The sequence below is a fragment of the Anser brachyrhynchus genome (genome assembly GCF_964034855.1).
Source record: "Anser brachyrhynchus genome assembly, chromosome: 11".
NCBI classification, from domain to species: Eukaryota; Metazoa; Chordata; class Aves; order Anseriformes; family Anatidae; genus Anser; species Anser brachyrhynchus.
This window is the reverse complement of record NC_137706.1, coordinates 20,913,102-20,938,921: the sequence shown is the minus strand read 5'-3', so window position 1 is coordinate 20,938,921 and position 25,820 is coordinate 20,913,102. Positions and strand designations below refer to the sequence as shown.

General features: G+C 56.9%; 1 protein-coding gene and 1 long non-coding RNA gene across 4 annotated transcripts; both read right to left on the bottom strand.

The window, feature by feature from the left end:
• Window positions 1-6,711: 6,711 nt before the first annotated feature.
• Window positions 6,712-18,141, bottom strand: LOC308176173. Of its 3 annotated transcripts, XR_013938122.1 has the most exons (5): window positions 17,962-18,141; window positions 14,394-14,595; window positions 9,413-11,106; window positions 7,954-8,099; window positions 6,712-7,578 (listed from the first exon to the last, which is right to left on the bottom strand). It is a non-coding gene; the product is annotated as an uncharacterized lncRNA (long non-coding RNA). The 3 variants fall into 3 exon arrangements; XR_013938123.1 differs by lacking the exon at window positions 9,413-11,106 and having other exon boundaries at window positions 14,360-14,595; window positions 17,962-18,080; XR_013938124.1 differs by lacking the exon at window positions 9,413-11,106 and having other exon boundaries at window positions 17,962-18,080.
• A 919-nt stretch (window positions 18,142-19,060) lies between these two features.
• On the bottom strand, window positions 19,061-24,469 carry SKOR1 (SKI family transcriptional corepressor 1). The gene is made up of 9 exons (XM_080551493.1): window positions 24,318-24,469; window positions 21,702-23,697; window positions 21,512-21,611; window positions 20,937-21,044; window positions 20,774-20,845; window positions 20,412-20,486; window positions 20,240-20,314; window positions 19,838-19,903; window positions 19,061-19,718 (listed from the first exon to the last, which is right to left on the bottom strand). Exons 2-9 carry the CDS (start codon window positions 23,679-23,681, stop codon window positions 19,621-19,623), a joined length of 2,574 nt encoding a protein of 857 aa, XP_080407619.1. The 5' UTR covers window positions 23,682-23,697; window positions 24,318-24,469; the 3' UTR covers window positions 19,061-19,620.
• Between the last annotated feature and the right edge of the window lie 1,351 nt (window positions 24,470-25,820).

Sequence of the window (25,820 nt, the reverse complement as noted above, 5' to 3'; positions counted from 1 at the left end):
CCGCCCCCCCCCCCCCCCCCCCATCCCCTCCCCGCCTTGCCTCGCCGCCCCCCCGGCGGCACGCAGCGTTTGAATCGCGGCGCCATTTTGTGCCTCCCCGCCGGGGGGGCGGCCATCGCAGCACCCCCGCCCTCGCCGCACACCGTCCCCTCCTGGGTGCCCGCACTCGGTGCTGGGGTCTGTGGAAGGAGGCCGATGAGCCCCCCCCCCCCCCCCAGCCCCTCGGGCAGAGCCCAGTGTGGAAAGTTTCCCCCCACACACACACACCCCGGCAATGCAGCCCCCCCCCCGGTGCCGTGAGGGGCGCTGAGGGCTCCCCGGGCTCTCCTCAGAGGCGCCGGGCAGAGCCTTTCCCTCCCGCGCCCCCGGGGTGCTGGGGCTCCCGAAGCGGAGCACCGGAGGGGAGAGGTGGATACGCGTTCCTGCAGTTATAAGTTGATTAAAATTGGAATTCGCAACTCCGCTTCCTGCTACTTAATCGGCGGCTTTAAATGCCTGAGGAGTGAAACAACCCGGGGCGAGCCGGGGAGCCCAAAGCCTGGCGGCCGAGCTGCGGGCTGAGGGAGCGGGGTGCCCTGCTGGGGCTGCCCTCCGTCCCCCAGTACCTGGACCGAAAACAGGGGACACGATCGTTTTATTTTCCTGAGCCACTGCACAGGAGGTTTGGGGAATCGGTACAAGCTTCCCTGGGTTTTTCTCTTAAATCGCAAAAAGCAACGAGTGCCTGCTGTTCGCATCTTTTTCGGAAGGCCTAAAGAACCAGAGCAGAGCTTTAAGATCTGTAATTGACCATGTCATATCATTTTGGGGTAGAAGCTGTACAACAGCACACCAGATAATATAGAGGGGAAAATACACACCAGAAATGCTGTCTGACAAGATGACTGCAGCAGTTGTGAAGTCAATCAGCTTCAACGCTAGCATCTGTCATGCACCTTACCTCGATTCGGCTGCCTTCTACTTGTGGCTTACTCTGTAATTACTGATCACCATGACACTTTCTCCACTTGGCCTTCACTTCAGAGTATAGGATGAAAAAGTTTTCTGGAACACAAGGTCAATATTGTACATCCTTTTAAGTGTGCGATAGAGACCAAATTTGCTAGTTTTCCATAGCTTCTATAAAATTCATCATCATGCATTCAGAAAGCACTCACATTATCTGCATTGCCAGATATAAAAGCATTAATGTCTCCACTCTACAGATTGAAGAAAGCATGCTTGAGGCCACACAGGGAATCAGTGGTGAAGAGATTACCTCTCATGATTATTACTGAATTATAATTTATATCTCCCATATGACCTGAATAGTTAGCCACAATTTAAAATTAGGCAGTTTCCACTGAGGGAAAAATGTGATAGCAGTATCAAATATCTTTCTACTAAGTAGCTTTTTGATACCATCCTGTTATCGGTAAGAATATAGGCGAAGTCCTGTTTCTCTGAACAAGGGAAAACAACCTCCATCTCTTCACAAACATTTAATTTCTAAGCATTTCATCCAGAAACATTACCTAGCTTGGTCTCAAGACCAGATTGACAGAAAGTCATTTTTTGACTACTCTGGTACCCCACTTTCTTCTCCAGGTCATGTGTACATCCCATTTCTGTTGCAGATACGCCAAGTAGCCACCATTTTCATTGATTTCTTTTACCATTTTTGGTGTTCAGCATTGGCATATTGAATAAAACATTCAGAAAATGAGGAGCAATTAGCAAAGGCTGATAAGTGATACTCAGATACTCTGGCTTAATACTGCATGTAATGAAGAGTTATCTTGGTGTCTAAAAGGCTGGTTTGGGGAAGGGGGAGGGCGCTAGGCAAGATATCTAAAAAAATAAAAGTCAGATGACTACCCAGTACACCCACATGTACCATAATTAGCTGATCTATTTCAGTGGTCTGAACCAGCCCAGTTTAGAATATTTCATTTCAATTGATTGAATATGTTTAATAAACACGATCTTAATATGTTAGTTTGTGTCTAATTTAAAGAATTTGGCAAAAAGATCTACAATCATATAAAGATGAATCCTCTTTTCATTTATTTTTTCCCTGAAAGAAGCTTGCTGCACAGCAAACAGTTTTTTTCTCTGCTTCTTCACTTCCTACCAAATTCAGTGGGATGTGGACATGTGCTTAAGTGCTTTGCTAAATCATGGCATAACACTATCAAACCTGACACATGGCCATAAACCACCGTGTCCTCTTTCAAAAATCGCTTTAAATAAAACAGGCTGAGAATGTCTTCAGATACACTAAAATCAGGAAGCAAACTAAATGAGAGGGTACAGAATATTCAGTTCAAAATAGTCCTCCCTAAGTACTGTATTTTTACAAACAAAGCTAGTACAGGCCCTTTGTTCTTGAGTTAAGACTTTTGATAGTCCCTTCTTTTTTAATGCAGTATAGACTTTGGTTTGAAGAAGGAACTTAATGTGAAAAACAATCTGTGCTTCTATTTTTACACAATTATTTACAAGTAATGAAACTTTGTTCCTCTCTACTCCTGAGACTTAAATGATGGTTTCTTTGCCAAGAAAAGACTTTGTCAACAGACAGTAATTTCCAGAGATGCTCTCAGTTGTTCCAGCTCTACTGCAGTTCTGTCAGTGATAGCAACGTTCAGATTTGTCACAATTCTGTCTTCATTTCAAGAGGACATGGCCCTCAAGCAGTGCAACAAGGCTGCTACCAGAGCAGGTTAAGAACACCTACAAAACAGACTTCCACTTGTTAGTCACCTCTGTTTTTCTGAGCAAAAACTGCAATATTTCCTTCTTTTAACCTCACACACACACACAAACATCCGCCAAGGGAGGAGAAGAGAGATGAATATGAAGATCAAGGGTTTTCCTCAAACATTCAAAGTTTGGGTATTTAAAATTCTCAGTTTTCAGAAGTTCATTTCCTGCTTTTTGCCAGACTGCGGTAAAGTAAATGACTGCCAAAATATACCTTCCACCCTGATATCTTCCATTTCCCTACTCTGTAACCTCCCCAAAAATGCTCCATGTCACATAACTCACCTTCTGAGAACCATGTTCAGGTGCAATAACATTTTTTATACAGATATGCAGTTTTTCTACTGACATGTTGTTTTCATTAATCTGAGTCTCCGAGACTTTCCCCTTTTTCCAGTAGTCCAAACTTGCTTTCTGCTCAAAAGCAGAGGAGGGGGAGCATTTTTGGTCCTAAATATAAATGTTAAAAGTCACTTAAAGAAAGATTCTCAATGACTGTCTTTTTTGATAGAAAAAACACAATCAAGCCATTAAAAACAATCAAAACCATCTTTTATTCCTGAGATTATTGGAAGCATAAAAAATTGTTAGATGTGTCACTGGTGAAAAAATAAAAATAAAAATAAAAAGGCTGCAGAGGTACATTTTAGTGGAAATTACTTCAATATATGTGAAGAAATTGAATAATGGAGTAGCCAGTACATCAGGTTATAAGATAAGTCCATTTAATTCTTTACATGAAATACACGTGGAATTGACCAATGTGCTATACCATAAGTTCAACAAGGTAGAGTAACTCAAATTCAGCTGGTATACACATCTCCTTCTAAATGCACATCCAAGTGCAATATCATATCATATCATATAGTATCACCCTCTCTCCAATTAGGCCAAAAACAAGGGCTGCTGCTTATTTAGAAAAAGAACATTCACTACATCGTTGCCGGCAGTGTTATTAAAATTTACAGAGAGGTAGTTAATCACCTAAAATCCTAAATTAGAAAAAGATACTGAAGCATTTTGTTAACATTACCTATTTTATATCCTTAGACTTGCTAGTATAACAATGTTATTGCAGTATGGAAAGCGTATGTAAATGAGTTACTATAATCTTTAATTACATATGCAGCGTTACAGTGTGACACATACAAGCTTCATCTGCGTATTTCCTGTTTTTTCAGTTCCTAAATATCACCTTGCCTTATTACTGTACACATACGAGCGTAGCTTACAACACCAAGCACCCGTAGCCTACCTTGGCCACGATACAAAACTCTTTTCACATTGCAATTTTTCTTTAATCTTTCAAAATTTTAATTGTGCTCGCTGCTATTTGAATGCCCTGTATATTGTGTTCCCTGCCTGGAATTACGGTTGCCAAGTCCAGCCCGGCTCCCTGTGTGCTTTGCTGCCATACAAAGTGTTGCAGCTGCAGGACAATAGTAATAGGCACAACAATTAGCCCATTCTCTACAACTATTTGCTTAGCCCTTTCCGCCCTAATATCAGCGGGTGATATGTGCTTGCTCATAGCCCTGCTGATGTCCTTAAGGCCCGTCCTTCATAATTAACCTATTCTATATTTGGATTGTGTCAAAGGAAGCATCGGTGATGTCAAGCGGAGACCACGGTTTTCGGCGAGGCCGAAGAGGAGGAGGTCTCCCCGCGGGGCTCCCTGGGGACCAGTCCCACCGCACCACGTAGCCCCCGGATCCCAGCGGTGGTTTGCTGCTGCCTGGGGCGTTTGGGGCTCTACACCTTCATAAAGCAAGGTGCGGGGGGAAAAAAGGGTTCAGGAGCCAAGGGTTCACAAGAAAAGGCATTCGTGCAGCCTTGTTGGATTTTGTGCAGGATGACAGTAATCCCAACAGCAAAACGTGTTTACACGAGGTGATTTTATGCCGTAGGAGAACTGTGGTCTGTACTGAGAGGAGGCACAGGAGCTACAGACAGTCCTAGCTAAGAAGGTGACAGCATCCCACTGGCCTTCCAACATTAACTTACCAACAGTTAACTTCTGTAGCTTTTATCCGAGGAAAACTGCCCCTGTGGAGTGGATCTATTTCTGTACATACATTTGCTCACTTTTCTCTGGTCTTTTATTTGAATTTGCGTTTCTTTCTTTCCTTCCTTTATTTTTCTTTCCATGAAAGCTAGAAGAAATGGTCATTCCTGAGATACTCATCTACACTTCAAAAAGCATTTCCTTTGGCTGAGCTGAATTCGGATTTTGTCAACAAAATTCCACTTCACTGAGTCACAATTGTGATTTTTTTCCCCATTAGCACCCATTTTCATAACACGTAGGCACAGTACAAGACGAAAGAGTAAAGCAACTGCAGCAGGCCGTAACCGATTCAGAGTGAGCCGTGAAGTGTGCAGTGCTGTACCAAAGCCAAGCACCACCTCGAGTGTCAGAGCGTTCAGGAGCTCAAAACTGGCCAAGAACAATTCGAACACAATGACAGAAAACTACAGAAAGTTACATCTACTTCCAGGATGTCTTCAGAGAGGTGAGGCAGGTTTATAATTAAGCCACACGGACTTATGACACGGACAAAAAAACAAGTTTTAACTGTGACAAACTCTTTCATTCCAATAAAAAGTGTTTTTACGTGAGACTGCAAGGCCCCAGCGCTCAAGAAGTTACTTTCTACTGATACTGAATAATTCCTAACAAGCAAAGTTCTGTGGCTAAGAAAAAATAAAAAATAAAAAGAAATAAGGTGCTAAATTTTCCGTAGCATTGAGAGTAAGTGCCTGTTACGATGCTACCCGTTACTCCCCCTCATACGGACAGCCTAGGAGTCGATTTTGCTTCTGCTCCTCAGTCCTTCAGCTCTCGTGTTGCCTAACGTGGCTCGGAGTAGGGCGGATGAAACGCTGAGCGAGACGTCAGCAGGTAGCCTCCACCCACTGCATGCAGATGGTATCACACACAAAGCACTCGCATCTTTATTTTTTTTTTAACCTAATCTCTATTTTTAAAGAATCACTTTAGTCCTGGGAACGCTGTAAATAAAGCTGGGTTCCAGTAGCAAGTAGAGTTCATTTCAGATTGCTCTTATGAAAACAACAGAGCTAATTATACTATAGTAATTACCTGAAAATTATATGTATGCTGTTTTTCCACCAGTCGATACTGCTATTTTTGAACTTTGCATTGTTCTCATGGATTGCTGGAGTCATGCTGTCTCTAAACGGTCTTCTCATCATTAGCTTAGCCTCTGGTTTGGGGAGAGCGCTTTAGAAGCGCAGCTGCACCGTGTGCTATTTAGCCCAGATCTTTTATGCTTGGCTGCACTCTCCACCTCTATACACCCTCACCTATGCCATGTTTGAGAAAACATTTCCATTTTAACTGTCTTTTGAGTATGGCTTATAAGACTCTGACATGACAACAGGGCTCTAAAACAGCCTCCAGTTAAGGTTTACTCCTGCACGTTAGAGGACGCGTGTCCGTTCTGTCCCTCCAAGCAGCCCCTTCGTCCCCACGCTTACCAGGCAGGCGGGTGGGCACCAGGACTGCCAGCAAACCTCACCCTAGCCCACCGGGTGCGATGAACGACTGCGATCATTCTGACTTTGCAGAGTCTCATTTCCTCTCCCATCCTGGGTGGGGCATGTTATTGTTGTCTATTTTTTTGTTTTAAGAGCAACCACCTGACAAAGGAAGGCAAGCGCCGCGGGTGAGTGTCGCACCACACTCCCCAGAAGGGAATGTGGTCTAGCAGCAAGAGCAGGAGAATGGGAATCAGGGATTGCTGGCTCCTTCCCAAATAGATTCCTGCCATACGACCCGATTTTGACCAAGTAAAATGCACTCAGAAGGACTCCTTTATGAAATGGGGATGATGATAATAAATATCTCCCGGGACTGTTGAGAGAAAATTTATTAGCACTTGGAAAGTACTTTGAGATTCTTGGATGAAAGATGATGGAGCTGGAATGCTGGCAACATTAAAATAAATTCAAATAATCTTAATGTTTATTGCATACAGTGCTTTCATCTTCAAAGTTCTTTACTAGCATCAGTGAATTAACAAAAAAATATTAATGAAGGTCATATTTACTCATAAAATTATTCTCCCAGTGCATATATAAATAGACCTGCCTCCAGTTAAAAAATATTATTAGGAGAAAACACAAGCACCAACGCCAGTGTTGTGCACTAAATCCCTAGTGGTGCTGTCCATAGCAAGCCTACTTAGAACTATGAATTATTAGTTTGTACTTTTAAGGAGGATAATTGGACCCCAGGTCTAATCCAGCGGCAGTGAAGTCACTGGGAGTTTATCACTGACTTCCAGGGAAAAAAATCAGGACTAAGGAAGAAGGAAGAGCCCTGGTTAGAAGACACCTCTGCTGTGCTGGGGAGGGTTGTGCAAGGCTGCAGTGAGCAGGCAACGGCATTTCTCGCTGCCTGACACTGCAGGAGGCTATTGTGCTGAAACAGGGTTTGTTGTGTCTTTGGAAGAAGCCGCAGATAACTCAGAAGCACGTTGTGCTACCGGGAGCGACATGCAGCAGCCCTAGATATTTACTGTCAACGTACAGAATTCAGGGCATCCCAGACTAAACTAGCCAAACGTTGCTTGCAAGGAATTGCAGACTTTTTTTTTTCTTTCTAAAGTATATTCTTACCGGCATAGACATCACTATCACGTTATCACTGGGAAACACAGCCCAGCAATTTACTGAAAACCAGTAAATGAGGCAGTCCGTCCAAGTGCATTATCTGCATTGATTTCAAACCAGTGCTTAAAGAACAGCAAGGGACATCTCCCTCTGTGCTTCAACTTCCAGCCACCTTCCCCCTCTCAGTTTCTTCAGCTGTAAAGATAAATAAAAGCAGAGAAAAGGCATTCTGTTATTTTCCCCCGTTTATTTTGAATTAAACACGTTTCCATGGGTCTCCTTTACTCCAGGAAATACAGAGTCGCTGCATTCTCTAGCATGATGTGCTCGGATACATTCCAGAACGTAATGGACTATAATAGATTTTTTTTTTTAAATCTATGCTGCACTTCATAGACTCTGGAGGTCATTTTAGGCAGCCCATCAATGCTCGATATAAATGGTTTTGTTCAGAGTGTTTGCTGCACGCCGATCAGAACTACGCACTTGCCAGATGTGTGTCCCACAAAGCCAAAGCAATTCTCTATTTTCTCCAGACTTACTGTGAAAAAAAAAAAAACAACACATTACCTGTGAAGTGTTTTGTAGCCCAGTCTCGTCAAGACTGTATTGCTGTTTCTTCAGAGCTGGCTGAAGGCTTTGCAAAGTTATTCACAGAGTACATTGTCCCAGTTAATCTGCGATGCAACGACTTTCAGGCAAAGCTTCAAATATGTCTGGGTTTGGATAGAAATCAAATGTTACCTTTGGGAAATATGCTTGTTATTAGCATTAGACATAGCTCTTGGTTTAGCCTCCAATAACTTTGCTGAATTATAAGGGTTTTGTTATTGGTGTTGTGTGTGTGTGTCCGTGTGTCCTGTGCTGATGTATCACGGTTGGACAGGCGCTGTTTTTTAGCATTTACTGTTTCTGGTACTACCAGTGCTTTCAGAAGAATTTGCAAGCATTAACTATTTTATGCAACACCTAGCACATGGCAAGGATCCAGTTAAGAGCATATCTCCTCTCTGATGCGGTCTCACGAGGCTGGCACGCTTAGACACAGGTAGCATTTTGCAGGACAGACAAAACACACGGGCAGGAGACAGTATTTCTATTAGCAAATAGCTGCAGAAAGCAGTTTAATGACAGACAAGACTGACATCCAGACAAACAGCCAAGGTCTTTTTATAACCATGTGATCTTTTCATAATCCTCCATTTCTCTCCTAGATCAACAGGTTCCTCTTTATTTGTCATTGTCAGCTCTTCGCACAAAGAGCCTTTTGTCCGCAGCTCCGACCCAAACACACCAGATTTTTGTGGCCGTGCTCGGCCGTATGCTTTTAAACGGACTAATGGGCTCCCAAGCTATAAAACAGGACCTTGACCCCAGGAGGGGAGGTGGTTGTGTGACAACATCGCTCTGTTTTGACATCATAATTCATCCCTTGTGCAGCTCTACTGGCAAAAAGCACTTGAACCCGATCCACTCCGGCGCTGGTGCCACGGACACCGCCACGGGCACTGCAACGACAGCAGCCTCCAACACCACAGCTCGGGGCAGGGAAGACCCCAGGCAGTCCGTAGCTGCTGCTGCTTTATGCTCTGCCTCTCGTGCCTCCTCGGGAGGCAGCACGTGCTGCAGGAGACACCGCGCTGGCCCCACAGCTCCGCGCCCCGCCGCCGTTTCCGTGTGCGCTGCTCCCTAAAGCCCTGCCGCGGATGCAGTGCGGCGAAACGCCGTGTTCTGGGCAGAGAACAGGACTTTCCCAGTCACCCCAAAAACGCACTGCCGAGGAAGAAGCCGAGAGGCAGTAAGAAGCAAGCCTTCTCAGCTTGCTGGAGCGCAGCGCCACGTGGCGCTCAGCCTGCCTAAGGAAGGAGGGCGCAGAGGGCTGCTGCTGGCTTGGGTGAACCTCGCTGCTGAGGTTCTGCGGCTGAACGCAGCACAAGAGAGCTCATGCCCTTTAGCTGGCACTCGTTCCCTACTGTCACAGAAACCCCTTTGTTTTCCAGCGGAAACAGCTCCAGAGCCAAATTCCTACCTGTGTCTCTCGGGGTGTGCCTTCGCCCCTCTGCCACACCAGCGACCTGGGGTTTTGCTCAAGGTGAAACCGTCCCGGAGCTTCAAGGCGTCTTCTTGAGGGACGTGGTGGTGTGCAGGGGAAAAGGGGAACCTGCTCTCTTCTAGTGCCCTTTAATTCCTTTTCCCCTTTCAATTCTTTCACCGAGGCTTTGTGTTTAACAAACCCGTCCCCCACAGACAGGGCTGCGTGTGACCCGTCTCACTCGGGAGCCACTTTCCCTTGTATTTCACAGAACTCGCAGGGTTTTGAGAGCTGACCCTCGCCATTCGCCGGTGCTGCAGACGAGGGAGAAGGCAACGAGCCTCTTATCTCCCCTCAGCCTTATCAGAGCCTGGCAGCCGGGCCACGCTGGGGTGGCGCAAGGGGGAGGACGGGCAGCAAGCCCAAAGCTCAACGTGCCGGGCAGAGAAGGGGAAACCCTGCACCAGCAGCGCCTCTCACGTTATGAACCTCTCCATCCTCGGGGTTAGGGGCAGGCACACAGTGCCCCAGTCCCCCAGCCCCCACCACCTGCACAGAGCACCCCCCACACGTCTTGCGTGGCCTTCCTGACCCTGGAAGTGCTCTCAACATGACCAGAAATCTGCCTTCCCCGTAGCATTCCACAGTGATTTTCCTGTGCGAAGCAAAGGAATAAATGGGCGAATTTAGTATTAGGCCTAAAAAGCAGGGTTGCACAAGATCCTTTCATTCTGACGTCTCCACCCAGCAAACTCTTTCAAAACAGTAAGTTCTCTCTTTTGGTTGAAATTTCCCCTTTTAAAGTTGGAAGCCTTTCACCGAAAGGTCTTTCTTTTCTCCACTAATAAAAGTCAGCTATTAATACCATTTTTCCCCTCTTTCATTGAAGATGTCCTGCCGTTTTCTTCCATCTAGGAACAAAAATTCTTAAAATGATACCAAGAAATAATTGGCACCTCTTAGGCAGATCGCTCAGAAGTGGTCCTGCGCCCACATCTGGGCTGCCAGGCAGTGCTCAGGGTGCTACTGGGACACCACGGAGCAGACCTGGGGCCAAATTCTGTTTTGGGAAGCACGGTTATTGCGGAGATACCGTGTCAGGGATGGTCCCACATGGGGCCAGGTCTTGAGCTGATGTTAAAATCAGCTGTAGACAAGGCTAATAGCCAAAAAGCAAAAAAGAGGATTAAAAAAAAAATAAAGCAATAAATATCAGCAATATTCGATGTCCTCCCGCATGCACAGCAGCGGCACAGAGTTGCCTCATGGTTTAAAGCGCTGGGTCTGCTTTTAGGCGTCCCGAGCTGTGGGCTGCCCGTGTTCAGCACACCGTGTCCCCCAGCGAACAGGAGTAAACGGTCAGTGTTTAACTGGGGCCTGTTCCTCTTTATCAGCTCCGTGGAGTCTCAGAGCGTTCGCTCGCGTGCAGATGCTGCCCTGCTTAGAGCCCGTTATCACCACGCAGCTCCACAGCAGCACGGGCAGAGCTGAGCCCCAGACCTGTCCCCTGGGGCACCGCCAGCCCTCCTCTGGTGTCCCCCTGGCAGCCTCCGGGGACGGCGAGGGGCCGAGGGCACGGCCAGAGCCCCCCGTGCTCCTCGGCAGTGGATCTGCGCTGCGGTGGCACCAGGCTTTCCTTCTACCGCTTTAGTGCCTGACGCAAACGGCAGCTCAGCAAAGGGCGCTCAGTCCTAAAAACAGGAAGATGGAGAGCCCGTATTTCACATACCTGTTTCCCCCCCAAAGAGCAGGATCAGGCCCGCGTACCCTCAGGGCCCTGCACTGGGGCTGCGTGCCCCATTTGACCACAGCCAGCGCTGCGATCACTGCGCTATCGGGTAGCCAGCCCACAGCTTCAGCCCTTTCACCGTGGTAAAGCTCTTGTTATTTAACCCACGGAAATCCACCAGGTCTCAGCCATCAACACTGACCCCGCAAGCCCTTCTCTGCCCTTGCAGCAGCCCCCACAGCTCGCCTCGGGCACCCCGCTAGGTTTGGCTGAAGCAAGGACCCTACAAAGACTATTGCACGCTCCGGTGTTGCTCAGGGTGCTCGTGACAGTTTACCACCGGGGACACAACTCCCTTGCCTGGCCCACGAGGGTGGCCACGCTGAAGGGAGCAGGAGCCACACGAGCAGGGCTGGAGCCTCTGCTCCCTCCTGCAGCCCTCCCTGCGCCGTGCTGGAGTTAACAGGCGCGCACAGATTTCTTTACAAGAAACCCCGCTTGCACTTTTAGCCTTTTCGCTTTTCTTTCAAATATTTCTTTGCCCGTGGACATTTTGGGGAAAGGGAAAAAAAATCCATTTAAATCAACTCCATTGTTTTCACTAAACCGAACTACAGAAAGATTTCAGAACGTGGTCGTGATTTGCCACATCTGTTATTTTTATGCATTATTTTATTGCCAAGAATTTCATAAAAGGTGTTATATAACTTTGCATTGTATCACATAATTCAGCATGTTTCCACAATTAGGAGTCCACGTGAGCATTTAAGCAATGATCTTGCCCAGGGTTTTTCTGCGAATCTTTCAGCCCAGCCAGCCCAAGATACAGAGATGAGCTGTGGCTGCGGTTTCCTCTGCTCTGCTGCAAACTGCGCTGCCATTTACTGACGGCCAAGTTCAACTGTGGCCCGTGCAGCACGGATCTCCTCTGCATTTGCATTTAAAAAAAATAAACATACTTTGTTTGAATCCTGTGCGCTGCTCACCAGAACAAGCAGAGATTTACCCCATGGTTACATATAGCTGGATTATCTGTCAAGACGCTAACAGGTTCGTTGTTCGCAAATTATTGCAAGACAAGCATTTACCACGTTAAAAGCAAAACACATTTGCTCTGAAAGCTGCTGATGGACAGTTGGACCTAAGGCTGGAAAGACAATGGTAGAAGACAGTTCTGGGGGTGAAATACAAAACTGCCCTTGCTGTTCACTTGACGAGCAGCCCTTACAACACTCGGTGCTTCCCAGCTCCAGATGACTACCCAAAAACCTCGGAACCCTCCCGGGAGACAGCCCTGTATTTCTGAACGTCCCTCTCCAGAAAATGCGGGGATTTGCTCTTTAGCCAGGCTGGGGGCAGCACGCACAGCCAGCACTCATCACACCCCAGCAACACCCCAGCGCCTGGGCGAGGAAGGCGGGTAGGGGAGAAACGAGGAGGGATCCTAAGGGAAAAGCAGCATCTCATGCAGACGAGGGCTCAGGGAACCACGGCGTGGATCTCGGAGGTCCGTGACGCTGAGCGCCACCTGGGCAGGCAGGGTTCAGCACAGCACCCATGGGTGCGCCTGACCCTGGTATGCCCACTGCTGCTCCGCAAGGTGCCTCCAGCTCCATCACCCCTTTTCCCCCCCCGTTCAAAAGGCCATGAACAGCTGGCCCCAACATCAGTCCAGAAATAGCTGCAGTGCTGTCAGGGGAGAGGTCATTTCTCATAGAGGATCCCCCCGCGGAGACTATCGCATGGGAGAGCAGGAGCTTGGGTCTGCCAGAGCTCTGCCGTGGAAGGGACGGGGTTATTCGGACACAGTCCGTGCTCTTGCTGTAGGTGAACTGCTGAGAACTTTGGAAATTTCCAACCTGGCACTGCTTTAAATGAAAATCTCCATCTTGTTCTCCTGGGTCAGATATTCTGCATGCAGTTTCTAATTTGGACCACAGCTCTGGAAAACTTGATTAGAGCTGTGAAAATGGAATTTTTATTAGGGAGAACTGAGGTTTTGCCAAGGTTTATTTTTCAAGGGAGTAGGACCTAATCCTAGAAGTAGTTCCAGGGCTGTGCTATGCTGGATGCCCTTGCGATGGTTTATGGCAATTATGCAGCCAAACCTGGACTGACTGGTAATGTTTGCTTTGGACAAGTTGCTACAGATGGCAGGCAACTGCAAATGTACTTCCCAGCCTGGTGCAGGCATCACTGAAAACGCATTTCGTCTAAGCTGTTTTCCTCGTCATTTTACACATTATTAACGTGTTGCCAAACCCGTACTACCTAAAAACAGCTAAGCATTTAGAGGCACGGAGAGAATGCAGAGTAACACATCAGTGTTCAGACAGAAGGCTGTTAGGTGTAAGCACTGGATAGACACATCTCCCCGGCAGCTTTCTAAGATCAAGTTTCTGCAAAATCAAATGCGAACCCCCTTTCTAGGTGGACGCCCTTCAGGGAATAGCACATGGGTTTCCTCCAGGGAACCCATGGGGCTTGCAGCACGGAGCGACCCTCTGGAGGGGCTTTACATCTCCGCAGCAAGCAGTAACCAGACTAAACTAAGCCATAAATCCAGGAATGCATGGGAAAAGAGCAAATTAAAACGTGCTATACTTGGCAGGTTCCTTTGCAAGCGTAGCACTCGTGAAAGGTGACATTAACGGCCCTAGCAGCTGAAGGCCGCTCTTTCTTCCAGAGCTGGGATAGCACAAGCAGGAGCAGCAAAGCCTTCCCTAAAAGCACTCCTTTCCTCTCCCAGAAGGGTTTTGCCTTGGGTGCAAGAGCTGCTGTGGCACCGTGAGCCTGTGTCCTCCCTGCTGGCAACCCAGGATGAGGAACCCACCACGAATCACCCCCAGATAGGCCAGGGGTGGGGGCAAACCAGAAGTCCCCCCACAGGGGGCTTTGGCCACGAGCAAAGCAGGAGCAACATCCCCACAGCTCTCCATGCAAGCCCCACGCAATGCACGGTGCCCGCTGCTCGTTTCCTAGGGGGGCAATTTGCACTAATTTAGCTGCAATGGGAGAGAAGCCACTGTCAGAGTCATCCTGCTGCTGCATCCAACGCGTGATGGGCTGGAGAGCTGGAGAGCATCCCTTCCCCAGCCCTCCCCTCCTCGGGAATCCACCTACACCAGGGTGGCAGCGCCTTAATTCCCGCACAGAAAAAATAGTGAGAATTAATTTGTTAGTGTCAAATTATGCCTTTGGATGCGCGTGTTCACCTCGTACGGACTTCAATGAAAGCCTGGCCTTCACCTGTGCCGACGTGGGCCTTCGGTGTCTGCAGCGCGCTTTGGAGCCGGGCGGCGCTGGGAGGTGTGAGATGCTCGGAGCAGCGAGCTCAGCGCCGCGGCGCGCAGGCAGCGAAGTGAAGCGCACACGACGGGCACAGCGCGGGATGTCAGAGCCTGCAACTTCATTACGAGTCGGAGAGAAGATCAAAGGAAGGAGTATTCAGCTTAAAAAAAACGGGAAAATATGTTTTAAGTTTCCAAGAAACCGCAGAGTTCACTGTTACATGAGCGTAAACGTGCGATTTTGGAAGCAGCGCGGAGCTGCCACGCGCCAGCCTCTCATCCGTACGACGCAAAGTCCTGTTTGCGCCCAAACCTCCGCCAAGTCAATCAAAGCCATTCCTCCCTGCACGCGGACGCCCCAGCCTGTTTACGTACAGCTCACGGCCGTCCTGTTCACACTTGTCCCTGACATACTTGACTTAAACCCAGAGGAGCCCAGCCACACGTCCCCTGCACAAGCCAGACCAAGTTGGATCACCCAAAGCACTCGAGATGAGGGCAGGAGCAGCCTCCAGCCCGGCAAGGACCGGACCCTGGACTAGATGGGATTTTCCCCCTAAAAAAAGGGCCGTTTCTACCACAGCTGCAGGTTTCGGCTCCACTGTGGCCACCCAGGCAAACGAATGCCCACGGTGCCAGGGTGCCACCGTGTCGGCAGGTGACAGCAAACCGGGAGGAGCAGTCGGTGCTGGGGAGGCTGGAGAAGTGACGCGGCCTCGTGGAGGCCAGCACCGCGTCCTGCCCCTGGGGGCGAGCGGCTGGAGAGCAGCCCCACGGGAAGGGTCCCGGTGGGACGTGATGCCGGGGCCGAGCACACGATGGATGGGGAGATGCAGAGGGAGCCGCTTTGTTCAGCCCAGAGAATAAAAGGGGAAGGGGAGGGCTCGCTGCTGTCCGCGCGTCCCAAATGGGAGGGTGCAGATGAGATGGAGCCTGACTCTTACAGGAGCGTGGTGAGAGGCAACTCATGGGCCCAGAGCCTGGGACAGCACCTCCTACAGCAGTAAAACTGCACGGGAAGGGCACACTCCAAGTCAGATGAATCTTACAAGCACCTCTCTTTTATGCTTTACGGAAGCATACCATGCTAGCTGAAGATTAGACCGACCCATTTTCAAAAAAAAAAAAAAAAGAACAGGTGATTATTTTTCCTCCCTGTCACCAACAGCAAATAGGAGCTGGAAATCAAAGAGCCATATATAAAAATTTAACACTTCTAAGATGCTTGCCGGCAAGTTCTTTGTACTTAATGATTAGACTTTCCAAGCAAACATGTCTTTTGATGATACAGTTGGTAGAACCTAAATAATCCAAGAAGGCAAATTAAGGATCATTTTCTTCACTTTTAACTTGACTTAGAGTACAGCACTGCTTCTCTGACACTGCTCCACAGATCTGCTAGGAGCCTAATACCCTTACTAAAGAACGATCACTCCTCACTTGGGGACAGAGAATCTGAAGTTATCCATAGCAGTACTGCTGGGCCATGCCCAGAGCCAGGTCCGTGACCTCAGTTCAGCCTGGGTTTCGCCTGACACCAGCATTTCACAGGAGAGCTGCTTGTCCCTCTCTGAGGTGTTGGGGGCTCAGCAAACCCGTGAGGGACGCAGGAACCTCTCAGGACAGGGAGCACAGCACCGCACAGACAGAAACCTACATCCACCCACTGCTCTTTTTCCTCCCCTCATGCAGAATATTTCACAAGCGTGCTTTTACTCGCTGATGGCTGCTGCCCCACATCATAGGGGCAACACCCATCACCCTAAAAACCCCCACACAGCAAACTCCTGTGCCCCCTTTTACTCTCCTGCCCCTGAAGCTGCTTCAGGAGGGACTCGACACCTCCCTCGCTGTTCACCCGGGGGCGATGGCCCAGCGCTGCCCAGTCGGGGTGCTCTGCCTGCACCCCCCCAGGCCCAGGCTGCTTCCTCGAGGGGTAATTTTAGTATTTTTCCATGGAGCCTGCAGAGCCCCTTGGCCGAGAGCCCTGGCAGGAGCGAGCAGCAGCCCAGCGCGGCGCTGGGAACGCCATCTCCTGGCGTCCTCTGCCTCCAGCCAGCGAGGCAGCCACGGCTGAGCTGACCCCACTGCGCGCAGGTTGGTGGCCAAGCTCAAGGAGCCCACGCCACGTGGGGACACTCGGCTGGTCCCAGCACGCGCTCGCACGACAGCACGAACATCCCGCATCCTCCGCGGGAGCCTGAAGCAGAGAGGGGATCTCCGGGATGCTTCGCATCGCTGCCGCAGACCTGCTCGAGGGCCTCCAGCAGCCCCCGCGTGCGCCCACGCTCCCACCTGCGGTGGCACCCCAGCTTCACCCCGAGGGCTTTGAGCACCTCTCGGAACACGAGGCCAGGCTCCAGCCAGCTGCCAGGAGTTTAACGCTGGGGTCTCTGGCATTTGCACTCCCCCCTCTGAGAGCGGCTCTGCAAAGGGGGGCTCTCAGCTAAGAGGCAGCGTGGCAGCAAAACCCAGAGCAGGCGCCGCTCCGTCACTGGGAGCCATCACGTCTGCTTGCCTCCAAACAAACAGCCTTCGCACAAGAGGGAAATAGCATATGGGGAGAAGCCTTGGCAAGGCTGGAGGTCTGGTGATCAGCTCCTTGGAGCTGCTCTGCCACTGGCCTGAAAGAACAACTCCATCAGCTGCAGCAAGCAGACCTTCTGCTTCCCCCAATTCAGAATTCATCACAGGCTCAAATACAGACACTCCAGGCTTTTTCCTGCTTTAATTATTTAAAAATCCTAACTCTGACTGTTTATTTTCATGGACTGTTACTGCATTCAATTATTTTAAGACCAAAAAAAAAAATATTTGAAGTCTCTCCCTCATTCTGCTACTGAAGTTTAATTCACTCTAATTATTTCATATTACTTAGACTATAATAGTTTCATAATTTCTAGTATATTAAGCACTTAATACGTTGTGTCATTTGAAGTCGCATATTAAATTCAGCAAAGTACATTTTAATGAGAGCTAAGTAGTGTGAAAATATTAATACAAGGCAAGAGTTGATTTTTGCACCCACGCTGGTACGCGCAGCGTGCCGGGCAGGTGAGCGCCGGGGAGCAGCAGGGACACGGCCCCGGGTGCCTGGAGCTGGGAAAAGGGGAGCAGGGAGGGGATGGGGCCCTTCCATCACCCCTCTCCTGGGACCCCAAAGAGGAGCCCCTGGGGGTGCTGCGGCACGCTTCTCCCCGCAGCGAGGGATGGGAGCTGGGGGCAAAATCCTGCGCGGTTCCCCCCTAGGGTCGCCCTGCGCCACATCCAGCCCCCGGGGGAGCAGCAAACCCCAGAGAGCAGCAGGGGAAGCACTCGAGGAAAGTCTCAGCCGCCCCCCCCGCCAGCTCCCAAGGCCCAACCACCCCATCCCCACGAGCCACCAACCTCTCGGCGTGCAGAGCTCGGCTCTAACTTTCTCTTTACTTCTTTGCCAGAGCCTCCCCAGCTCAGCCCCCCTCCTGCGCCCCAGCAGGACGCACCCCCCCCCCCCGAGATATCCCACCGGGGTCCCGCACCGCAGGCACCTGCTCGGGTCTGTCCCAGGAGAAGTCCTCGGAGAGTCCCTCAGAGCCTCGCTGGGGCCCCGAGGGGAGCCCAGGGGAGGCGGCCACCCCCTCCACCCCCCCTTTTGTACGGAGCCGCCCCCACCCCAGGTGATGCCGGGCAGGTGCGGGGGCACCGCCCCCCCCCCGCCCTGTCCCGGCCCGGCCCGGCCCGGTTCGGCTCGGTTCAGTCCCGGGCCCGGCCCCGCCCGGTCGCTTTGGTGGGGAGAGCCCCCGGACCCCCCCAAAGCCTCTCCCGAAGCCCCCTGCCCGCCGGGGGGGGGCTGCACCGCCGGCTCTGCCCACGCGGTGGCGACGCAGCCCCGCGGATCCCGGGATGCTTAATGAGTGCGAGCCGCTAATTGCGGCAGCTCCGCGCTGCGGGACCGGGCAAGGCGCGGCGCATCCCCCCCACCCCCGAACACCCCCTCACCCCCCCCCCATACACACACCCCCGGCCCCCGTCGGTGCCCCCACCCCCGGCCCCGACCCCCGGGGGTGCTCCCGGTACCGCAGCCCGGGGGCGCCGCGGGACCCCGGCTCGCAGCCCCTCTCCCCGGGCCGACCCCCGACCCCCTGCCGCCGGGGGGGGGGGGTTGGAGGGGGGGGGGGAGGGCCGTGCTAGGTTAATCCTGGGCTGGAAGCAGGTATTTCGGGCTAATAGGTGTGCGAGCCCCCTCCCAGCCCGCTCCCGGAGCTCATTAACGTAATACTTTCATGTGTGAAACGAGCATATAAATGGGCATTAATGAGCTCCCGGCTGCGGCGAGGAGGAGGAGGGGGAGCGGGGAACCTGGCGGGGGAGCGGGCGGCCCCCCCGAGGCTGCAGAGCCGGGGCCGGACCCCCCCCCCCCGGGCCCGGGGAGGCACCGCCGGAGCCCCCGGGGTGCGCGCCCCGACGGGGCGGCCCCGTCCGCGTCCTCCGCACCGGGGCCGTGCGGGGCCACCGCGATTCCCTCCCCCTCCCCCCGCCCCTCCCCGCGCAGCGCCCGCGGGGACCCCACGGCCACGACCCCCGGGGACGGCCCCACGGACCAGGCGGCTTCGTAAAGTCGGCTTTTATTAAAGAACCCAAACCGCGTACAGAGGTGCCTCTCCCTCGGGCGGGCGAGCGCGGTGGTGTCTCTGTCTGCGGAGTCGCGAACCGCCCGTTAAAGTGCTGTTACATCCATAAACGTACGGGGGGGGGGGGGTGGAGGGTGGAGGGATGGGGGGGGGGAGGGCGAAAAATAAATATACATCATAAATAAATAAAAATCCAACAAATACTGTACCAAGAGAATCACAGTACATTTATATCCATTGCACATAGCCACTTTTGTTTCCAGTCTGGACGAGGGTGGTGGAAGAAGCGGACACACAGGGAGGGAGGGGAAGACGCGGAGCGGGGGGGCGCGGGGCGGAGGCTGGGGGGGGGCACGGCGGCCCCCCCCCCGCCGTCCCGGGGCCTCTCCCCGCCGTATTGCCAGTCCGAGGGGGCCGAGCTCCGAGTCCTCTATGTACAAGTGTCTCCTCGTGGAAATGGCTTGTGTGGGCTCTGCCCTCGGCTGCGGCGCGCCGCAGGGCGCATGGCTTCGGGGGGGGGGGGGCGGGGGGGGGGGCGACGGGACACGACGGACACCGGAGGGGGGGGGGGGGGGCTCACTGGGGCAGCAGCGGCGGCTTGAAGGAGCAGTTCCCCGTGCAGTGCCGCGGGGTCAGCATTTTGCAGGAGAAGTGGTGCAGCGCGTCGTGGGCCTCTGCAAAGCGACAACGCCGTCACCCCACCGCCGGGAGGGGTCGGGGTGGGGGGGTCGCTCCCCTCTCCTTAGACGGCTGCTGCGCCCCCCCCCCCCCGTCCCCGTGCTGCCCCCGGTACCTTTCAACTTCTGCTGGATGGCGTAGCGCGCTTTCCTCTCCTGGTCCAGCTCGTTGCACAGCGTATCTGGGGGGGGGGGGGGGGGGAGCATCACAACGGGGCTGGGGGGAGCGCGGTGCGACCGCCCCGTCGGGGGGAGCGGGCTGCGGGCCGGGGGGGGGGGGGCAGCGCGGAGGGAGGAGCGGGGGGGGACGGCCGGGCACCGCTCCCGGCTCATTTTGCGGCTCGGATTTTAATTTTTGGCATTGAAGCCGGGAGGGAGATCGCTGCCTTCGGAAGGTTCGCAGCGTGACGGCGCCTCGCAGCTGCCGAGGGAATCAGAGCGCACGGAAGGGTGCGGGGGGAAACAGAAACAGGCGTAAAATTTAAAAAAAAAAAAAAAAAACGGGGAAAAAAAAATACCTCGGACGATCTGGAGCTGCTGCACCATCTCCTCGCGGTACGCCAGCTCCCGCTTCATCTGGTCCTGGAAGTTGTCTGCGGGGCAGGGGGGGTCAGCGCCGCCCGCCCCCGGCCCGGCTCCCGCTGCCCGGCGCGGGGCGGGCGGGGGGCAGCGAGGGGGGCTCGCCGGTACCTTTCAGGCTCTGGAAGTCCCTCTCCAGCTTCTTCCTCAGCTCCATTTGCTCCAGGACCAGTTTTTGCAACTCGTCTGTTTAAAAATACATGGCGGGGTCGGGGGGCAGCCCGCGCCTTCCCATATGGAGGCGGCTCAGCGCGGCGCTAATCGCATTACGTTACATTAATCACAGGAGTTAATCGCTCCTGCCGAAAACCTAAATACCTCGAGCCGCGAGGAGACGCCGGGGGGTCCCTCCTGCCCGCCCCCGGCCCGGCGGGAGGGGGCGGCCGCAACGGGCGCCGTCGGGGCGCGGAGCTCCGCGGAGCGGCCGCCCCCCCCCAGCCCGCCCCGTCGGGGGCCGCCGCCCCCCGCCTCACCTCGGGCCAAGTTTTCGATGTCCTTTTCCACCAGCTGCGTCCCCGCCACGTCCATGCCGAGGCCGTCCTCTCCTGCGGGGTCGGGGGCGCGCACGGGGGTCAGCGCCGCCGCCGTCGGGGGAGCCGCGGCCGCGCAGAGCCCCGCGGAGGGGCCGGCGCTTACCTCTGTCGGTATTTACAGGGCTGGGATGCGAGACGTTCCTTTGGTCCTGATAGGATTTTCTGGTCTCTAAATCCTCTGCCGTCGAGTGATTGTCTTCTTTATCTTGCTCTTAAAGTTAATAAACCGCTTTTCAACCATAAGCAATGAAAGTACGGTCCTGATATATCCTTAATTACATAATTAAGGACAAAGCCCTCGTTAAAGCCTTCTTAGCGGACATCCTAATCGCTTTGCCGCTGGAAAGTAGCTTGCTGCCGGGAGCTCGGCCCCGCCGCGCCGCGCGGCCCCGCAGCCCGGCCCCGCAGCCCGGCCCCGCAGCCCCGGCCCCGTCCGACGCCGCCGGCGGGGGCACCCCCGGGCCCGGCGGGGGGCCTCGGCCCGGCCCCTCTCCGGAAACCGTTTGCTCTCGCTATTCTCCCTTAAGCCCCCCAAAACGAAAGCGGCGGCCGGGGCGCCCCCCCGGGGCCGAGCGGCGGGGGGAGGCGGTGCCCGGGGCCGCGCCGTCGATGGGCACCGCGCCGCCACCCCCCCGGGGCCCCGGCCGGGCGCCCCCCAGCCCCCGCGGCGCGCTTTACCCTTGGCCTCGGGGGTGCACAGGTAAGCGGCCGAGGCTCCCAGGGAGGCGGCGGTCTTCAGCGGCTGCAGGTGCTGCTCCCCCCGCTCCGGCGCGTACACCTACAAAAGAGCGAGTCAGGGCCGGGGGGGTCCGGACGCAGCCCCCCCCCCCCCCCCCCCCCCCGGGGCAGAGCCCGGCCGGCCCCGCACCTCGTAGGCGCTGCCGCTGCTGCTCCGCTCGGGGCTGCCGTCGGGGGGCTGGCCGCCCTCCTCCGCCGCCGCCTCGCCCGCTTTCTCCTCGGGCCCGTCGGCGGCGGCGGGCAGCGGCTCCTCGGGCCCGGCCAGCAGCCGGGGCGGCGGCGGCTCCCGCTCCTCCGGGGCCGCGGCGGAGGCGGCGGCGGCGGCGTCCTCGTCGTCGTCCTCCGGGAAGCGGTTGGACTCCACGTCCACCTCGGGCTCCTCGGCCGTGTCCCCCCCGGGGGAGAGCGAGCGGTAGCTGGAGCTGCCCTCGCTGAGGAAGTCCGGGGAGAGGTAGCCGGGCCCGCGGGCGGCCCCGCCGCCGCCGCCGTAAGCCTCGCGGGTGCCGTAGAGCTTGGCGATGCTCTCGGTGTCCTTCACCACCGGGCGGAAGGCGGACAGGTAGCTGCCCTTCCTGGGCAGGGGCAGCGGGCCGAGCAGCGCCTCGTCCCCGGAGCGCTCCTCCTCGCCGGCCGCCCTCGACAGCGCGCTGGAGCAGCGCTCGCCGTCGGCCCCGGAGCCCTCCTGCGGCGTGGCGCTGCTCCGCCCGCTGCCCGACGGCTCCGAGCCCTCCGGCTCGCCGTGCCGCCCCGCCAGCCCCGACGGCTCGGCCGCCGCCGCCGCCGCCGCGGCCGCCGCCGCCACCACGACGGCCGTGGCCGCCGCCTTGGCCTGGCTCTGCGCCGGGTAGGGCGGCACGGGCAGGCTGCCGGCGGCCGGCCAGAACATGGGGAAGGACGGGTAGACGCCGCCGTCCTTGGCGGCGCCGGGCTGGTGCGGCGGCTGCGCCGGCTGGTGCGGGTGCGGGTGCGGCGGCCCCCAGAACATCCCCGACGGCAGCGCGCCGCCCTTGCCCGGCTCGCCGCCGCCCGCGCCGCCCAGCGCGTCCTCCTGCTTCTTGGGGCACAGTCCGAAAGCGGCGGCCGGGAAGCCGTACGGGTGGGGGAAGAGCGGCGGCGGCAGCTTCTGCAGCATGCCGAAACCCTTGCTGGGCACCGGGATCACCGGGTAGCTGCGCACCGCGCCCGCCCCGCCGTGCGCCCCCGCCGCCCCGCCGTGCGCCGCGGGCAGCCCCAGCGCTCCGCGCTCGCCCGCCGGCTCCTGCCCGCTGCAGCGCAGGCTCTTGTGCGCCGGGGCCAGCTCGGGGCCGGCGGGAGGCGGCGGGTGCAGCGAGGCCTTGGCCGCCGGCGAGCCGCCGCCGGGGCCGGCGGCGGGGGCGCCTTGCAGGGAGAAGGTCCGCTTGCGGGTGCCGCCGTTGAACATGGCCTTGACATCCTCCCAGGCGTGCGACAGCTCCTCCGTGGCCGTCTTGTCGCTGAGCTTGAGGTGGCGGCGCCACGAGTTGAAGTTGGCGGCGTCGGGCTGCGTGTACTTGGAGTCCGGGGTGCGGTGCGAGTGGAAGATGAACTTGTTGGGGGAGAAGTACATGCTGCAGTAGCTGCACTTGATGCACTTGGCGCGGGAGCTGTTGTAGCGCGCCGGGATGAAGCTGCCCCGCGAGCCCCAGGCGCACTCGTGCACCACGTCGAAGGCGAAGTTCTCGGGCAGCTTGGGCGGCTTGTGCTCGCCCAGGAAGGACTTGCAGAGCCGCTCCGCCTCCCGCTTGGTGATCATGCCGCAGCGGCGGGAGGAGATGGGCATGGCCCCGGCCCGCCGCAGGATCTCCAGCTGCACCGGCGTGCACTGCACGCAGGTGATGCCCAGGGCCACCCGCCGGTTGTGGATCTCATTGTAGCTGTAGTTCTTGAGCAGCGTGTTGGAGATCTGCGCCAGGCACAGCCGCTCCTGCCCGTCGATGACCAGGGACACGATGGGCACTCCGTACAGAGAGGTCTCACCCACTTGGTTGGGCTTGAGGGTATTGGAGCCCTGGTACGGCTGCAGCTCTTGCTTTGAATTTGGGGAGGAGCTTGCATCTCTCCCATTTCCCATCTGACTGGCGATCGCCTCCATTCCCCCCAAAACGCCCCTGCAAAACAAAATCGGGGAAAGGCGCGGGTTACCACCGCTCCCGGGGCCCCGCCGCCGCCGCCGCCCCCATCCCGGCCCGGCCCGGGGCCGCCGCGCATCCCCAGCGCCGCCGGTACCGGCCCCGCCGCAGCCGGGCGGCCCCGGGAGCCCGGGGGGGGGGGCAGCGGCCGCCCGGGGCAAGGACGGCCCGGGGGGTGCGGGGGGACCCCGCTGCTCGCCCCGGGGGGTCGAGCCGCGTCCCTTTGTGCCGGCTCGCCGAGCCGTGCCGGGCCGAACAGAGCCGGGCCGTTGCGGGGAGCCCCGGGAGGGCTCCAACGAAAGGCACCGGCGGAGGCTGCCGGTGGGACCCGGCGCGTCCCGGCGCGGCGGGGCCGAAACTTGCCGCTCGGAGCGGGGCGGGCGCCCCTTCTCCCGGTGCCGGCGGATCAGGGCCCGGGGCGGGCAGCAGCCTCCGCACGGAGCCCGAGGTGGGGGGGGACAACAACAAATGGGCTTAGCCGGGCACTAAGCGGCTTCCGCGGCCATCACGCGAACCGCCGGGAGCGGCTCCCCGGGACGCGCCCGGCCCCGCGAGCCGCGCTCCCCCCCCCCGGCCCCCCGCCGCCCCGCGGCACTTACCGGGGCGCCGAGCCCGGCTGGACGGGCGGCCGGGCGGGCTCTCCTCGGGGCTAGCGGCCGCCGCGCAGCCCCGGAGCTCCGCTGCCCGCCGCCGGGGCCGCCATCCGCCGGGGGCCGCGCTCCGCCGAGCGGCGGGCGGGCGGGGGGGGCGCCCCGGCTCCGGCCCCGGCCCCGCCGAGCCGCCCCCGCGGGGAGCCGGGCGGGCCTCGGGCACCCGCTGAAGGCTCCCGGCCGCTCTCCGGGGCCGCCGCCCGCCCCGGCGCCGCGTCCGCCCGGGCGAGATGCAACAAGAGCGAGTGGCCAGCCGCGCCGCCGAGGGAGGATCCGGAGCCGTACTTGGAGCCGCCGCACATTGATCCGGTGACAGCTAAAATAACGGGAAGACACACCCACTTAGCACCAGCATATTTACATTAACTGCCTCCGGGACCCCGCGGCCGTCAATCACCGACGCGCTCCAGTCAATCACGGCGCGGCTCCCAGGCACGGGGGGGGCGCGGGGGGCCGCCACCGAGCGGGGACCCGCCCGGGCTGCCCGAGGTAAGAGCGCGGCCCGGCCCCGGCCCCACCTGCGCGGGGCTCCGCGGGTCCCCCCCCCCCCCGCCGAGCCCCCCCCCCCCCCCCCCCGCGCCCCCCGGCAGCCGCCACCGGGAGGGGCTCGGCGGGGGCAGCCGCGGGGGGCCGCGGCTCGTTGCGAGTTGGCGAGGGGCGAGGGAGGCAACGAAAAGAGGAGCCCGGGGGGGGCGGCGGAGGGGCCCCATCGAAATCGCCGCCGCGCTGCTGCCGCCGGGCCCCCCCCGCCGCCGCCGCCGCCCCCGGGCTGAGCGCTCCGCCGGGGCTGCGCGGCTGCGGGACCGGCCGCGGGGGGATGCGGGCGGGGATGGGAGGCGGGGGGGGGGCACCGGGCCGGCAACGAAATCGCCGGGCGGAGGCGGCGGGGGGGGGCACGGCCGCGGGTTTTCGTTCGCTCCGGGGGCCCCCTCCACGCCGGCAGCACCGGCGGCCACCGGAGCGGGGGGGGGACCCCAGGTCCTACCGGCGCGGAGGGGGCCCCGCAGCCGCGTCTCCGCCCTGGGTGGGTTCCCGCATGCAGCGTTCGTCACGGCCACGTTAATTAAACTGTAATTAATCATCGCGTCCGGCCGCGATCGGCGCAATTACACTGATCAAACAGAAGTTAATAACGGCGCGGATCGCCCCCAGCTATCACTTCTGTCCCCGGCGCCGGGAGGATGCGGCGGAGCCGGCGCGGAGCGAAACGCAGGTGCGGAGCCGCCGATGCCGCGGTCCCGGAGGCTGCGGGGCCGGGGCCGACCCCGCTCCGCGCCCCCCGCTCCCCGCAGCACGGGGCCGGAGCGCGGCCGCCGCCGCTGCCCCCGGGGCCCCGCCGCACCGGGGGGCCGGGACGCCCCGTCGGGGGGTGGGGGGGGGTGACACGGGATGGGTGCTGCCGGCCGGGCCTTGCAGCGCGGCCTTCCCGCGGTGATGGCAACCCGAGCCGGT

Coding starts and splice junctions, on each gene's coding strand:
- SKOR1 (XM_080551493.1), bottom strand. CDS start 23,681: ATGGAGGCGATCGCCAGTCAGATGGGAAATGGGAGAGATGCAAGCTCC. Junction 21,045..21,511: donor GTGCACCCCCGAGGCCAAGG/GTAAAGCGCGCC, acceptor ATTAACTTTAAG/AGCAAGATAAAGAAGACAAT. Junction 20,315..20,411: donor GGACTTCCAGAGCCTGAAAG/GTACCGGCGAGC, acceptor CCTGCCCCGCAG/ACAACTTCCAGGACCAGATG.